This window comes from Sceloporus undulatus, chromosome 6 (genome assembly GCF_019175285.1).
Source record: "Sceloporus undulatus isolate JIND9_A2432 ecotype Alabama chromosome 6, SceUnd_v1.1, whole genome shotgun sequence".
NCBI classification, from domain to species: Eukaryota; Metazoa; Chordata; class Lepidosauria; order Squamata; family Phrynosomatidae; genus Sceloporus; species Sceloporus undulatus.
Genome location: NC_056527.1, coordinates 6,385,934 through 6,402,652, shown reverse-complemented (window position 1 = coordinate 6,402,652; position 16,719 = coordinate 6,385,934). Strand labels below are relative to the sequence as shown.

Below are 16,719 nucleotides of genomic sequence, written 5' to 3'. Positions count from 1 at the left end.
GGGTCTCTTTGGCCAGGTGTTAAAGCAAGTTCCTTCCCTTCCCACCTGGCCAGAAGCTCCACCAAACCTGAAATGGCTGTTGAAAAGAGGAGGGAAGTATTTTAAAATGATCCACACCGGGTGGCAAATTTACTGACTCAAAGGTAAGATTTTCACGTCAACAGGGTTAGTTCTGGTGGCAAGACTGGCTCAAGATCACTCAGAGCTGGTATTTTAGACCTTTTGACCCTCTCTTCTGGAAGGCAGCCTCACCTTCTAAGGTGTAATTGAAGACGAAACTCCTTGAAACCGCTAGCGAAAGCACTTTGCTTAGCCACACAAGCCAACAATGATGGGAATGGCCAGGGAAAGGTGTTGGTGTCTTTTAAGTGTTTGTTTGCTATAGTGTTCCAGGTGCCAGACTGACCACTGGAATGATTGTACAGCATGGGCAGGAAGGTAGCAACCAAACCTCAATAAATTCAGTGGAAAAGGTTTTGGTTCCAGGCCAGATGCTAGAAGAAGGGAATAAGAAACTGGACACTTAGAAGGTTTGGCTTCTGAAGATGCCAAAGCAGGGCAAATATTATTAATGGAGAAAACATGGTTCCCACCCATGCTTTACACAGGGGTGCAAGCGAGGAGGTTTCAAACCACTACTATCAATGTGAACAGGTACAGCCCAGAAACAGGATGGCACCTAAGTATTCCTTGGAATTTGCAGAAATGATAGGAAATAGTCATTCCCATTTATTGTTACTACATCTTTCAGCAGAAGGGCAATGGGAAGTAATGGCCTTAATGCAATGCAAACCACAGGAAAATAACAGGGTCAGAAACTCTGGCTACATTGCTGTCAGGAATGTTGTTTATGTATCAAGATGAAATCCACCGCCCTGATGACACAGATGGTTGCGCCGTTTAGGGTACCATGGCAAATCTGGGACAAACAAGTGTGACTGATGGTGCATCTCCATACGTAGATCCTCTGAATATATTCTTCTCCTGTTGCAGCAGTGATTTATCTTTAGTGATGACATTTCTTCCCTTAACATTTCCTTTAAGTAATGGTCCATTGTGGTTCTTGGTTGTTGTTGCTTTTTTAGGTGTGCATCAGTGATGTAGGCTGCATCTGCATTACAGAAGTAATGCAGTTTGACACCTGTCATGGCTCCATCCTATGGAATCCTGGGATGTGTAGTTTGTTGGGATATCAGAGCTCTTTGACAGAGAAGACTATAAATGTTTCACAAAAGGTACAAATCCCTGAATTCCATGGGATGGAGCCATAGCAGTTAAAGTGGTCTCAAAGTGCATTATTTATGCAGTGTAGATGCAGCCATAGTCAAGGGAGGGGGGAAGAGGTCATTATTCCCCACAAAGAATTTGCCGCCATTGAATTTTTCTTTGGCTCTCAGATTTCTAGCATTGCAGTATCTTAAAGGAGAGCCAGTGTGGTGTAATAGTTTGAGTGTTGGGCTAGTAGTATACTGGGAGAACAGGGTTCGAACCTCAGCTTGGCCATGGAAACCTACTAGGTGGCCTTGGGCAAGTAACACTCTCTCAGCCTCAGAGGATAATGGCAAATTCCCTCTGAAGAAACTTGCTGAGAAAACTCTGTGATAGGTTTGCCTTAGGGTTGCCATATGTCGGAAACAACTTGAAGGCACACAACCACACAAAGTCTCTTAAATGATCCATTGAGCATCTAGTAATGCAACTGAGGCATCCAAAGAAAAGGAGCAGGCACAGTTCCCAAGGGAACATGAACATGGCAAATAGGCGCACATCGTTTTCAGTGATTTATTCTCTGCAAGGAATCAAGTACTCTCATTAAAAAGATTTATTAGGGTTGCCAGATTTCAGGGTCTGAGCCAAAGTCTCACTGGTTAGTATGCATTTCCAGGCAGGGAGAAAATGTTTCAGAGAGAGTGCCACTGGAGGGGAAGGGAAGTTTGATGATGATGATGATTTTGAGATGGCTTTCCCATTCCCATTCCCAGCTGATAGCAGGGGTCTCTGCTTCAGTGTGAATGTGTCTGTATGTGCATGACACTTATGCAACATGGGTGCAGTAAGAAGCCAGACAGAGGTTCAGAGAGAGAGAAGAACAATGAAGGGGGAGAAGGTTTTAACATCAGATACTACTACTACTACTACTACTACTACTAATACTAATAATAATAATAATAATAATAATTTTTATTCCACCTCTTCCCAGCAGGGAATTTTAATGAAGATAAGTTCATAAAAACCTGGTTTGGTTGAATACATAATAAAGTACAGTACAGTGGGCCCTTGGCATCCAGTGGGGTTTGGTTCTATAGCCCCCCCTGGATGACTAAATCCATGGGTGCTCAAGCGCCATTAAATACAACAGCATTCTAAAATGGAATCCCTTATATAAAATGCCAAAACCAAGGTCCGCTTCTTGGAATGTATACATTTTAGAAATATTTTGAAACTGTGGATGCTTGAATCCATGGATAAAAAATCAGTGGATACAGAGGGCTGATTGTATATGTACTATAGCTGTAAATAATAAACCATATGAAATGAATTTCTGTTTCCAGTAGCGTTTTTAGCTTTTCTTTTGTAATGTCCTACATTTTGCAGTGCCTTTGCAGTTATGACATCTGGTCACCCAGCCCTGGGACCCTTCCTGCCAAATGGAGCAAGGCAAGGAGTGTCACACCAGCGTTGTGACTCATGAGTGTCCTTAATGTACAAGTCCTGGCAGCTGTGGTGCGTGCCTTGAACAAACTTGCCGGCAACTAGCAGTGAGTTTTTCCAGACCCCAGCAGCCATGTACAGTCTGGAAAACTTCCCCATGTGCTAGGGAGGTAATCATTCACTCATTTCATTAATACAGGAAGCAATGAGTAATTTTATCTACTTTCGATGCAGTATGAGTACGTTTGCAGAGCCTCTGAATTTTTGAAGTCTATTTTCAGGACTTATTTTGTGAAATTTGCACATGGCTTTTCCCCCCTTTTTTTCTGGCAGCAAGCTAATTTTTTCTGTGCAGAAAACAGTGGCAGCAGTTGGTATCTGCTACTTAGGGTGCGTCCACAGCATAGAAATAATGCAGTTTGACACCACTTTAACTACCATGGCTTCATCCTACTGAATCTTGGGATCTGCAGTTTGTTGAGATGCCAGGACGCTTTGGCTGAGAAGGCTAAAGTCTTTGTAAAATTATAAATAGCAGTATTCCATAGAATGGAGCTACAACACTTAAAGTGCTATCTAACTGCATTATTTCTACAATGTATATGCACCAAAATATACTTAATGAAGTAAACTCTCCTGGTCAGATCCCTCTCTCAAACCTGATGCAAATTTCATTCATCTGTGCTCTCATCAAAAGTGGAATGGACCTCCTTTTCCCCATGAATGAAGCTGATGCCCAGTAAAGTAGTTGAGGGCAGGGAGGAAGTTATAATTGTAATAGATATACCAAAATCATGTCCAAATAAAAATTGTGAATATGGAACAGTTACAGATGACTAAATCTAGGTGAAAGACTTTCTGTTAGATTTTGGTAGGGGGGTCATACCAGTAGAAGTTCCATAGCCTGCATCTACGCTGTATAATTAATGCAGTTTGATACCATTTTAACTGCCATGGCTCAATGCCATGGAAGCCTGTTTTGTGAGATATTGTGAGAAATCCTTCTCCATCAGAGTTCTGGTGCAACAACAACCTACAAATTCCAGGATTCCTTATGATGGAGCCATGGCAGTTAAAGTGGTAAAAATAACTCTGCAGTATGGTAGCAGCTTTAGTTACATTTAACTAAACTAGGTAGCTGATATAGAACGCCATCCAACATTTTTCTACAAGGAAAATCATATTTTCTACTTGCTATATTTATGCACAGAAACATAATTTCCTAGGAGAAAAAAAAGCTGTGTTTGTGTGTTTGTGGAGAATATGTCACAACTTGGCAAAGATTCTCATTGGTTCAGGATTCTCCTTGTCAGCGTTTTCTAACACCCAGGAAACAAAATTTTGACCATTTTTGAATCTTTTAAAATCTTTTTGAATATTTCTATTCCTATTTGAGCGCAACAAATCTGCTTCCTCCAAAGTCATCCCGGTATCCGGGTCTGTTTTGCAAAAGAAGGATAATCTCTTGTTAAATAAACAATAGTATATCAACAATCAACCTGATGTGGTGAGCTTGTTGCGGTTTCCAAGAGTCTGACATTTGCACAAGTTGCCATCCTAGTCTATGTTTTCAGAAAGATCATAATGAGATTGCTATTGCACAAAATCTAAAGACACTGTTTCTTGTATCTCGAGTATGGATAATGTGTGGTGTGCACACCACAAAAGTTCCATGCCAACCAGTTTTGTTGCCCTGGGAGCCCCATCTCAATCTGGGAATATATGGAAAATGCACAATCCGAATTTGCAAAATCTCAGGGTGGTTGACCTTATTCTCAATGTCGTGCCTTACCTACCTATCTAGATATACCGAGACACTAGTTAGCACTGAGAATGAGAACATTTGTATTGCATTGATCCCTAGCTTTGAATTTTGCATGAGCTGAAATTTCAGTGGCGACAATGCTATGAACAAACTAGACAGTGAAGCATTCCACATGGAGAGGATCAATTAGGATGACAGCAGAGAAGAGGTAGCATTAAATAAATACTGAAAACTTTATGGCCAACCCTCTTTGTTTACAGTCTTCTATTCACAATTTATTTATTTTTAAATCTTCTGATTTATTCCTTTAGTTGGTTTCTCTCATCCAATAAAAAAACATTCCCACAGCGATGAGACAATGGCAGACGTTTAATGAGACAACCAGCAAATCAAATAGATCTTGCTGGCATTGCCGAATGAGACGCCTGTAGAAATACAGATATTTATTGTCTGCCAGACAGTCAATGGGTCCACTAGACTGTTTTTCCATACTCTTAAATACAAACAGGATCATAATTCTTCTTTTTAGAGGCTTCTCTTCCCTCTATAAATAAATAAAAGGAAGTCCTAGTTTCTCTTAAGAAACAAATTCTGGCTCGGACATGTGAATCCACTGGGTGACTTTGGGCAATTCACACTCTCTCAGTCTCAGAGGATGTCAATGGCAAACACTCTCAGAAGGTACATGACAAGAAAAACCCATAATTGGTTCACCTTTGGAGTGCCATAAGAAGGAAAACCAGCATCGTGTAGTGGTTTGAACATTGGACTGGGACTCTGGAGACTAGGGTTTGAATCCCAGGTCAGACATGTAAACCCACTGAGTGACCTTGGGCAAGTCACACTCTCTCAGCTTCAGAGGATGCCAATGGCAATGAATTTGTCAAGAAAGCTCTGTGATAGGTTCACATCAGGGCTGCCATAAGTTGGAAATGACTTGAAGGCACACAACAACAACAACAACAACAACAACAGTTTCTCATAATGTTTTGGAGCTACTAGGCAACAAAATGTACAGCTTAGTCTGGATGTACAATTTCAGGCTGCACATGAGCTGTTTTCTTGACCGTGTCCCCAGTACAAATAAGCAAGCTCATGGCACACAGAATCATAGCGATGTAAGGAAACCATTGCTGTATGTTACTTTTTAAATAATGAGCGAGGCAATGCGGCACATGGAGAGTTGCATCAGTGTGACAACATCACTGCCACTAAGATTTCTCTTAAGGTGCGTGACTCAAATCTTCATAAAGCTTTCTCTGTGCATGGCACGCATTGGGATGTGGTCAGCGTTCATGGAGACGAATGCTGACAAACCCATGAATCCCAGTTTATATAAAAATGTATTAAATCAGCATGAGCCTGCTGCCTAGCCAAAGGCTTTTTTAATCATAAAGGAGCCCAGTGGCATGCCACAGTATTATCTTGTGGAACCAGCAAATAGCATCGTTCGTATTCTCATGCTCATCCAAGGGAAAACATTATCCCCCCACTTGACAACCTTCCTTTAAAAAAAATGAATGCAAGAAAATATGTAGCCACTGGGGAAGAAAGTAGCCTGGTTTACCTTGATCCAGTTTTAATTTCCTGTTTCTTGTTTTTAGTCTCTTTGTTTACAAAGGGCAGATAGCAAAGAAGCATCATCCATCGACAATATGCTCTTCATTACCCACATTCTGACTTAAAATTCTGGAATTGGGGCCAATGGTCAAATGAATCAGCAAGAGATGGAGGTTGTTATGCAATGGAAAGGAAGATGGTGCCCCTTTCCTTTAAGGTCATTGCTACTGAGAGATAGCATCTCCTGTATGGGTCTTATTCTGTTGTTGTTGTTGTGTGCCTTCAAGTCGTTATGACGACCCGAAGGTGAAGCTATCATGGGGTCCTCTTGGCAAGATTTGTTCAGCGGAGGTTTGCAATGGCCATCTTCTGAGACCAAGAGAGTAAGCCTGAGGGCAGGGAACCGTCTAACTAAAAAGATTGCATGTACAGCGCTGTGTAAATTTACAGCGCTTCATAAATAAAGGTTAATAATAATAATAATAAGAGAGTGTGACTTACCAAAGCTCACCCAGTGGGTTTGCATGGCCAAGTTGGGATTTGAATACACATAATTCGTACACAATATTTCATCATTCAGGCCATTCAGAAGCTTGGGAAAGCTTGCTTTATGGACTGCAGAATCCTCTAGGAAGCATAGCCAGTAGCCATAACTACTTAGAGATTCTGGGAATTATAGTCACAAAGAAACAAATTTTGATCAGGCTAGTATCATGATATTGAGCTAAAAGGGGCTAATTTCACTTTATGTTGTGAAAAAGGGTCACTCTTGATGTTTGTGTGTGTTTTGGGTCAGGTTGGAGGCACATTTTTGAAACCTAGCACTTTGGAGGGGACAATTTTGCACAGTCCTGAAAAATGTGCTTTTGATTTTGAAGTGAGAATGGCAGGAACTCAATGCATGCCAAATCAAGTCAACACATATGGATCCCTGAAAAATTCAGCTCCGTTGAACTTGAACTTTCAAAAAGAAAGATAAAGGAACCCTGTTGACAGTGTGAAATGGCAATTTGAGCCACTCTGGCACACTGTGCAACAAGTAAAAAATAAATTAACCAGGCAACAGCACTGGTTTGCTCAGGGAAAACAAATCTCAGCACTTGTAAGGAGGTTATTGCTATGACTTGCCAAAATTGTATGTGCACATTTCCTAGAATCATAGAGTTGGAAGGGATCCCAAGGGCCATCCAATCCAACCATCTGCTATGCAAGAACTCATAATCAAAGCATCCCTGACAAATGGTCATCCAGCCTGTTTAAACACCAAAGGAGGAGACTTCACCACAGTCCCAGGAAGCACCTTGCACTGTCCAAAAGTTCTTACTGCCAGGAGGATCTTCCTAAGATTGAGGTGTGATCTCTTTTCCTGTAGTTTGCATCCATTCCTCCATGTCCTAGTCTCTGGAGCTGCAGGAAATAAGCTTGCTCCATTGTCAATATGACATCCCTTCAAATATTTAACCAGCATTTATTTGCTAATATTATTATTACATTTGTTGTCAAGCTGACTGAGACTTATAGTGATCATTTAAATGAGCGACCCCCAAAAGCCCTAGTCATCAACTGCCCTGTTCATGTTTTGCAAACCCACGGCTGTGGCTTCCTTGATTGAATCAATCAAGTTGTTTGGCTTTCCTCTTTTCACACCACCATCCACCAGTATTATCATTTTTTCCAGTCTGTTGCGTCATCTCATTATATGTCCAAAGTACAATGGCCCTCATTTAAGGCATTCTGACTTCTTGTTTGTCTTTTTAGCAATCCATGGTATCCATAGAACTTTGCTTCAGCACCATATTTCAAATGAGCTGATCATCATCCTGTTAACTTTCTTCCTGGCTCAGCTTTCACAACCATATATGCATTGGCCTTTCATATCCACGGATTCCTTATCCACAGATTGAAGCATCCATGGGTTGAAAATATTTAAAAATAACAATGGGCCCTTATTATCTGCTGAGGTTTGGTTCTAGGACCCTCCGTGGATACCAAAATCCATGGAAGTGCAAGTCCCATTAGATACAATAAATAGTAAAATAGTGTCTCTAATATAAAATCACAAAATCTAGGTTTGTTTTTTGGAATTTATGTGTTTTTTGAATATTTTCAAGCTGTGGATGCTTGAATCCATGGATAAAGAATCCATGGCTACAGAGGGTCAACTGTATATGCAGTTCCAAAAAACCAATCCTTCATTTTGCTATTTTATATAAGAGACATCATTTTACTCTGCCATTGTATATGAGACCTGAAGATCCACATATTTTGATATCCAGGGGGGGTCCTGGAACCAGCGGATACCAAGGGCCCATTTTACTATGGCATGGATGAGTCTGACTTTGGTATTTAAGGCAGGGTACAGACCGCCCAAAAAGGGTTGTCTGCCCGCGCCTTGTTTTGCTGTCCAAGGAAGCTGCAGCGGACTAACCGTGTGGCTTCTTCACGCAGCAAAAAGAACCAGCAAAAAGCAGGTTCTTTTTGCGGTGCCATAATGACGCCGCAGCGCATCAATGGCGCACTCACAACATCATTATGGTGCTGTGACATGCGGATGCTAAGAGGTGTCTGGAGGCATTGCTATGTTATAACATTGCAAAGTTATTCTTGTTTCATAGCTGAGATCCAGGCCCAATCTAGAAGTGGCCTGGAAATTTGAAAAGAGGTTTTTCCTGAGTCTAAAATCAGAAGCTCCCGAAAATTCACCCAGTGTCCCTGAGATCATTTTGGGCCCACAAATATTTTTTAAAAATCAACTTTTTTGGCTAATACTAGAGCAACCAAAGGGCACCCAAAACAAAATTATTTGGGGGCCCCATGCAACCTGTCACCTGTGCTTTCCCTACCCCAGATTTAAGGGTTGCGCCGCTTCAAAAATGAGTGACGGGCTGAATGTAGACCGCAAGTCTCATAAAAATGTCTACTTTCACTCAATTGCAATGGTTCTCAAGGCCTGTGTGACAATAGATTTGTTGTGGAGAGTCATAATTTTGAATGTTTGAGACACACAGAGGAAACTCTATTACCCAGAATCCATTAGTGGAATGTAATAAGTTTTAGATGCATGTTAGGTTATTGAATATTAGCAATTCATTCATTATGCTCAGGACCACCTGTGTTCATTCATAGCTACACTGCATTTTGGGCTTTGTTGTCTTCAGGCTGCATAAAAACTCCTGCCTTCTCATTTTGTTTGCAAAGACACGTTCATCTGGAGCATTCCAGAGCCTTTTCAGGATAGAACAGAATGTACCAAACGTGGAAGGCCATATTGGTTTTCTCTCAGTACATAGCAGCAGTTCATGGCATTGAAAAGTATGAAGAAAAGATGTATGTGTGTATATGTGTGTCCACTCATTCATCTATCAATCATTACTGAATATAAGCCCACTTAACTCTGACAGTTTCAGAGGAACAGAGCAGTGCAACCAGAACATTTAAAGCTCCCCACACCTTTTTGGAGTGGAAAATGAGGTTTAGATTCTTGCAGCTCGTTTTTAATCTTCTTAGATACAGATGACATTTTAGACTAGAGAACAAACTCCTGCTTCCAATAAACACATTTTAAAAAAAAATGATGCTGGTCTGATTTATTAGTGCAAGCCACAACATAGTATTTACCAGTCTGGTTTTGATAGGCAACTCTTTTGAGGCAGCTGCTATCACAGTCCTACTGCCTTTTTCTTCTGCGGATGTTAAGAGTCACTTCATACAAACATGTATCCTTGTTGACTTTGGTCTAATCTGTTGTTGTTGTTGTTGTTGTTGTTGTTGTGTGCCTTCAAGTTGTTTCCAATTTATTGAGACTCTAAGGCAAACCTATCACGGGGTTTTCTTGGCATGATTTGTTCAGAGGAGGTTTGCCATTACCTTCCCCGATGCTGAGAGTGTAGCTTGCCCAAGGTCACCAAGTGGGTTTCATGGTTGAACAGGGAATTGAACCCTTGTCTCCGGGGTCATAGTCCAGTATCCAAACCACTACCCCACACTGGCTCTCCTTGGATTCAAAGAACATGGGGTAGACTTATTGTTCTTTGAAGATAGCCTTATGAAACGTGTCCCCATGTTGGCCTAATCTACACGGGGACAAGATTTATAACGGTGTCCTCAAAGAACAATAATGCTGTCCATGTTCTTTGAGGACACATATTTTGGAACATAAAAGTAGTATAAGGAACTTAGCTAGGGAGGATACTTTTCTCCATATAAAACAGTCTCCCTGTTCATTTCCATTTGGAGATTTGGAAGTGGTTCTCTTGGAGTCTAAAAATCAAACTCTATTACAAGTGGAATCTCTCTGGATTCATCTTTTAAATAATCAAACCCCTGCAGGACATAATGAAAGGATGCATTTGGAAATGGTTTTTTGTGTGTGTTTGTGTATGTGAATCACTCAGTTGCTAACTAGGTCAATACAGGCTGCATCCACACGGGAAATAACCTGGTTTGACACCGCTTTAACTGCCCTGGCTCAAGGCTATGGAATTCTGGGAGTTGGAGTTTGTTGTGGGGCCCATTGCTGCCCTCCCCATTCTTAACCTTCTTCTGATTTCTTGACTGCAGTCCCCATTATGATCATTGTTTGATCCAAGGCATGGCAACTCTTTTACTATTTGAATTTCCTCATTGTCTAGGTTGAATTTATGTAGTTCTTCCATAGTCATTCTTTTGGGGGGGTTTTACTTTATGCTCAGCAGCAAACCTGCCTTTGCATTTTCTTCCTTATTAGATGTAGCACTCTATTAACATGGAGCTACCAACTGCCTAGCGTGATGAAGAATGTCAGCAGAAAATCCCTTTCAGCAGCAGTAGGAGACTTTTTCTAATATCTTTAGCTGCTGCTCAGGTTTTTCTTTGTTGGAGGGTCGTGGTTCCATAGTCTGAAACAGAGAGGGCACATGCTGGCTGTAGGAATCTGGAGCTGTACTTCTCTAAAGTAACTTTTCTAAGTTAAGAGTTTATGCATGTAAATCATTTCTGGATGCCTGGTTTCAAATGAAATATTTACATGCTGAAAGCTAATCCCTGAAGTACTGGAGTATGTGAAATTCTCAGAGATAGGATTTCTCCTTTGCATGACTGTTGCAGAAGACAATTATTTACTCTTGTCTTTCTCTCTCTCTCCCTCCATCCCCAGCTGGCAGATGGAATCAATTCAGGACAAGGCCTTGGCATTGAGATCATTGCCACCTTGCAGCTGGTTCTCTGTGTTCTGGCCACAACAGACAGAAGGCGGACTGATGTCTCTGGATCAGCCCCGCTGGCCATCGGACTTTCGGTAGCCCTGGGACACCTTCTTGCGGTAAGTATATGCTCTGGCTGGGGAACAATGTGCACTTCCCAAGGTAATGAAAATATTATGTTTGAAAGTTAAAAGATAGATAGAGCCCTGGTCAATACAATGGAGAATGAATGAACAAATGAATGAATGAATGAAGAAATGAATTCAAAGTGTTGCTTATGAACCATAAGTTTTAATAAGGCTTGGTTACATGAAGGACCAGATTCCCTCATATGAGTCTGCTTGGGATCTTGATTTTGAGTTCTTGAGGGATCTTGATTTTCAGATCTTGATGGAACTTGATTTTCTCTGTCTCATAACCTACATGGCTATAATGGGGTGGGAATACAAGACAGGGCCTGCCCCTGTCTCTGGAAGTCACTTTTTAGAAAGGACACTTCCATGATATCCTTTGAAGCCTTTTTTGTCTCCAAATGGCCCAAAATGAGGACATGAGAGCATTTTTGACATGCTTTCAGTTCTTCCTGGATCATTTTAGACCAAGGAAGGGCCTTTTCTAACAACAAGAAGTGAGCAGATGTCACTTCTAGGTCACTTTCCCCAAGTATTTGGAGAACGTATTGGGAGATTCTAAGGAGATTGTAGTTGTTGCAAGGAGTTCTGCTTTTCTATGTATTTGAGAATTTTGATGTGATTTGGGGGTAAAAACTGCCCTGCCTCCAATTGTGCTGATAAATAAAATAACATAATATAAAATTTTCCTCATTTGTCTTAACTGGATACTAATTCACTCTTAATTTGCCAGCGTGGGAGAAGGTGCCCCTCACTTTTCTTCAGTATCCTTGTGTCTCCCCACTAATTCCCATTCTTGTTGCCTCTCACAGATTGACTACACCGGTTGTGGAATTAACCCTGCCAGATCTTTCGGGTCAGCAGTGATTGTCGGCAATTTTACGAACCACTGGGTAGGTCTGAAGCCCTAACACTAAAATAGACAGATTGGCCAGAATATCAGTTGCAGTTAGAATAGTTGTGCAGCTGTTAGTTTTACTAGAGAAGACCCATAGAACAGCTGAATGGAGATAGACCACATAGGTCCAATTAATTCCAAGGGATCTACTCAAATGGGGACAAACAATTGGATTTAAATCATTGTTAATCCAAAGGTGGAACTACTTACCCCTCAAAGACCTTCTCATTTAAATATTCTTTAAATGCTTGGGCAAGAAAGATGTGTGATGCATGTGCTGTTTTTAATATATATTTCAAATGTGTTTTTAATTGTTTTAAAATAATAGCTGGAATTCTGAATGCATTACTTAGTTATATAACTATCATTGGGGTTGAGCAGATGGACCCATGCTATCCTGTCCTGGGTCCCAACATAGGTTGGTCCCTGGACTGGTGCAGGGACAGCTGGGTGTTTACATGTGCATCCGCTGCGATGCTGTGGACTTCTGCATGCCCCTTATTTTCCTCTGCCATCTCTGCTACTGAGTTGCTGCATCTGACATGAAAACAGGGCCAAGCAACCCATTTCCATGTCAGACACAGTGATGGGGGTTCCCAATAGCAGAGATGGCAGGGGAAGGTAAGAGGTATGTGGTGGCCATTTGATCTGGCATGATTTGCCGCAGTTTCCATGAGTGGCCTTAACATGGGTCAAAATGACAAAACTCCATGGCAAATGGCGGGTCATTTTGACCCACACTAAGACCTCGTTGACCAAATCCACCAGTTCCATGTCTGGTCTGCTCAGCCCTAGCCCCAGAGTATTGTCCTGCATTATCCAAACAGGATGACACAAAGTCAGAGGGATAGTCCCTTAGTTGTATAGCTGAATAACTTCTCCCAGCTTGACCCCTCCATCCAGACAGCAGCCACTGCAAACAATGGGTGTCTGTCCTCCTCTCAATTGGGATGCAACAGACTGATGTTTCCACTCTCCTCCCATCGGTGATCTCCAGTGTGAGAAGGAATTGTTTATCCTCCTGCTTATGAAAGTCACAGTGGAGCTCATTCATGGGAGAGGGGTGGAAATATCAATCTACTACACTCCAATTGACAGGAGAAGCTATTACTTGCTGTTGCTGATGCTCAGTAAGTTGGGACTGGGGGACTTTTACTGCATATTCTCTACTTTACTGAATATGTAGGGATCGTCAATATAAATCAGTCATGTATGTGTAACTCTAGGTTACGCATTTGTTACCCATTCCTATTCACGACCTCTACATATTCACAATCCCTGGTTATGCACTCATAACTGCGATTGCGATTTCCAGCAGAGGTTGTAATTGGTTTTCTGTTTAATCCATTTTTTAAAATGTATCACAAATAGCTTTAGCTATTCTGTTTCAAGCTATAGGGTACGTTTTAGGCCCTATATTGGGGGAAAGTGGGATATAAATTAAATAAATATATCTTCCCATGGTTGAAATACATGTGAAACTAAAGTTTGGGGGAGTCCTGACTGTGGTTCTCATTAAGAGTTTTTGCTGTAGGTTCCAATAGCTTCAGCTATAAATGAACAGAGTGTTATAGCTCTGTTCTCTTTCTCTTTTACCTATCCATTGTTTTCTTGGGTAGGGGAACTGGTTGGAGAACTATCTTTTCCCCAAGGGCCTGCTCCAATGTGGGGAAATTGGGATAATCATTTATCTATTGAAGAATCTATCAAGTGCATTGATCCTTTGGCCTCCCATTCCAGATCTTCTGGGTTGGCCCATTCCTTGGAGGGGCCAGTGCTGCTCTCATCTATGACTGGATCCTAGCTCCAAGGAGCAGCGACGTAACCGACCGGATGAAAGTCTGGACCAGCGGCCAGGTAGAAGAATACGACCTTGATGCAGATGACTCCCGAGTGGAGATGAAACCAAAATAAACGAGAATCAAGACAGGAAGAAAATGAAAAATCCAATTTCTGAAGTTCTAAAAAAAAAATCAGTATTATAGACTCTTTGTAACCAACAAGCAGTTCTTCCAAATGTTTTTACAAGTCATTAGGGTTTTCCTTCTGCATTTCTTTCTCTTGTTCTTTCTAGACTTTTAGATCTGTGGTTGCCCAATGGGGAAAAAAGGGGTGTGAGAAAATGACCATATTTTATTTCAGGGAATGTGAGCTGGAGATCTGCAGGAATGATTCGGGCAGCTCAAATTTCAATGTCTTTATTCAAAGGGCCTGTCTTCTCAAAACATAGATGGACACAGAAGAAAAATGCCCGTCTGAGCAGCCCACTTGGAATCAGAAATGAATACTGAGCAGTGGAGAAAACTGTCTTGATTTCTACAGTCTTTTTCTACAGTCTGACATTTCTACTGTCTTTTTTATTTCTAGAATTTGTATAAGACTGTAGAAATGTCAGTTCTTACATAACCTTGTAAAGAACATGGATGACCAACTTCTCCATTCTCAGTGGTTGACAGATTCTGGAATAAAATGGGTGTCCATTACTGTAAGGGAGCATATAAGTCCTGGCATGGCCTGGCTTTCAGATATAGGCATATAACATTTATATTACATGCAAAAGAAAGAGGGGAAAAAAGGAAATGCCACATTAAAATAGAGAATATAATTCTATTACATTCATATTACACACAAAAGAAAAAAAGGAGGTGTCACATTAAAACAGAGAATGCATTTGTTTCTTACATCTTGAAAGAACCCCCCCCCCCCCTTCTCTTCCCCTTTTTATGGAAAAGTCTGGGCAATTTTTGGGTTTTTTTTAAATTGCAGTTTTGAAGAGAGAAATTGATCCAGATTGGTTTTTTTCCTCCCAGTTTGCTTTGAACTGAATATAAAGTCATAAATCCTGTGGATGAATTTTGAGCCTCATTCTGGCACACAGGTCATTTAAGCTCTACAGAATCACATTTTGTTGCAGAACGCACTCAAATTAGGATCCATGGCATTATCACCAGAGCAGTTGTAAACAGTGGCTGGAATCCTCTATCATGGTTGCTGTTACATAACTTTACATATACTTAGCCATATAGCAGAAGCACTAAAATGGTTGTTTGTCGATTGTGAAGGTGTATAATGGAACATCAGCACTCCCCAGCTGATGTTCTAACGCAAAATGGGACTGATGTACATCCCAAGGCACATTGGTCACTTTGCTGGCTCTTCTATGTAGTAACATCACAGCAGCCATGGACTGGATACGAATGTTACAGAACTGCATCCCTGCAGATGTAAATATACTTACAAAGGCATGTGTTCCCAGCAGGATTCTGGCCGATGTCTCCAAGTTTAGCCACCTGTTTATTTTTCAACAGACACACAATGGCTGGGACAAAAATGGTCCCAGCATAATTACTTTATTTGTGTTACATCTTTGTTGTTGTTGTTGTTGTTGGAAAACAAGGAGGTTTGACATTTACTCAGACCTAATGTTCCACCTCATGCAGACATTGTGTTTTCTGGCTCTGGGTGTTTGCTTACTGTAGAAGACCCTTCATTGTATACCCACACACCTGTGGGCTTGATATCCTCGTGGGGGTGGCAGTGGCGGTCAGAACTGCCCTAGGTTAAATCCTTCAGAGGTTGAGATCCTACACTGCTGTGGCACAGTATTGATCTCCGTAAATGGAGATATGCACTGAGTGTGCTACACAACCCTTACATTGAATGGCGCAATTGCACAAATGAATGGTCACTTGAATATGCAACCCAATGCACAACCAAATGCATAGATGGCATCACATCTGCATGTGCAATTCCATTTCCACTAACCTGAACAGAATGTGGATATTTCATACCAGACAAAACTATCCAATTGCTTCTGTAGGGAGACTTATGCATGCAGACGACACCAAGAGAATTACGGCCAATGAAAATCTTTTTATCTTCTGAATGAGGACATGTTTTTCTTTGCCTCTTTGCCAGGGCAGGTTAAATGTAAAGATTGGTCTCTCCTGCCCCATGGGCATATGATACAAGGGCAGAGGAGATGGTCATAGCTGGATGTAATACAGTGGTACCCCGGGATACGAAAGCACCGCCTTACGAAATTCCCGGGATCCGAAAAAAATCCATAGAAAAAAACTGTTCCGGGTTACGAAGGTTATTTCGGGTTACGAAAAATTTTTTGGTGCTTTTCGGCGCTTTTTCGCACGAAATCGCGGCTTTCCTGCGCTAGCGCCTATGGCTTTTTCGGCTTGCGAAGGTTTTCGGGTTACGAATGGCGCCGCGGAACGAATTAAATTCGTAACCCGGGGTACCACTGTATTACCAGTTTGTAGGTTTTTCTACCTACAAAGCACATTCTATGCATTCTTGCTCAAGAGCAAGTTCCAATGAAACAGCCTTCAGGCATGCAACCACAACTCAATTCTGTTCATGTCTACTCGGGATTAAGCCATAGCACTAAGTTTAATGCTAGAAAGCATATTTCTTGCAAAAACCTTATTGACTTGAAATCACCATAAGGTTGGCAGAAAACTGAAAACTGGAAGGTGCTCCTGTACCTTTAATGGTTGTGTAGAAGAGACAATTTCAGAG

The 16,719-nt window shown here is 41.3% G+C and overlaps 1 protein-coding gene across 2 annotated transcripts in view; it reads left to right on the top strand.

Moving 5' to 3' along the window:
* Positions 1-15,604, top strand: part of AQP1 (aquaporin 1 (Colton blood group)) — a 38,440-nt gene extending 22,836 nt beyond the window's left edge. For both annotated transcript variants that reach the window (XM_042472202.1, XM_042472201.1), the window contains 3 exons: positions 11,112-11,276; positions 12,101-12,181; positions 13,927-15,604. In XM_042472202.1, the coding sequence (XP_042328136.1) occupies positions 11,112-11,276; positions 12,101-12,181; positions 13,927-14,100 (420 nt within the window). In that variant the 3' untranslated portion in view covers positions 14,101-15,604. The remainder of the gene's footprint in view (positions 1-11,111; positions 11,277-12,100; positions 12,182-13,926) is intronic.
* Positions 15,605-16,719: the final 1,115 nt, after the last annotated feature.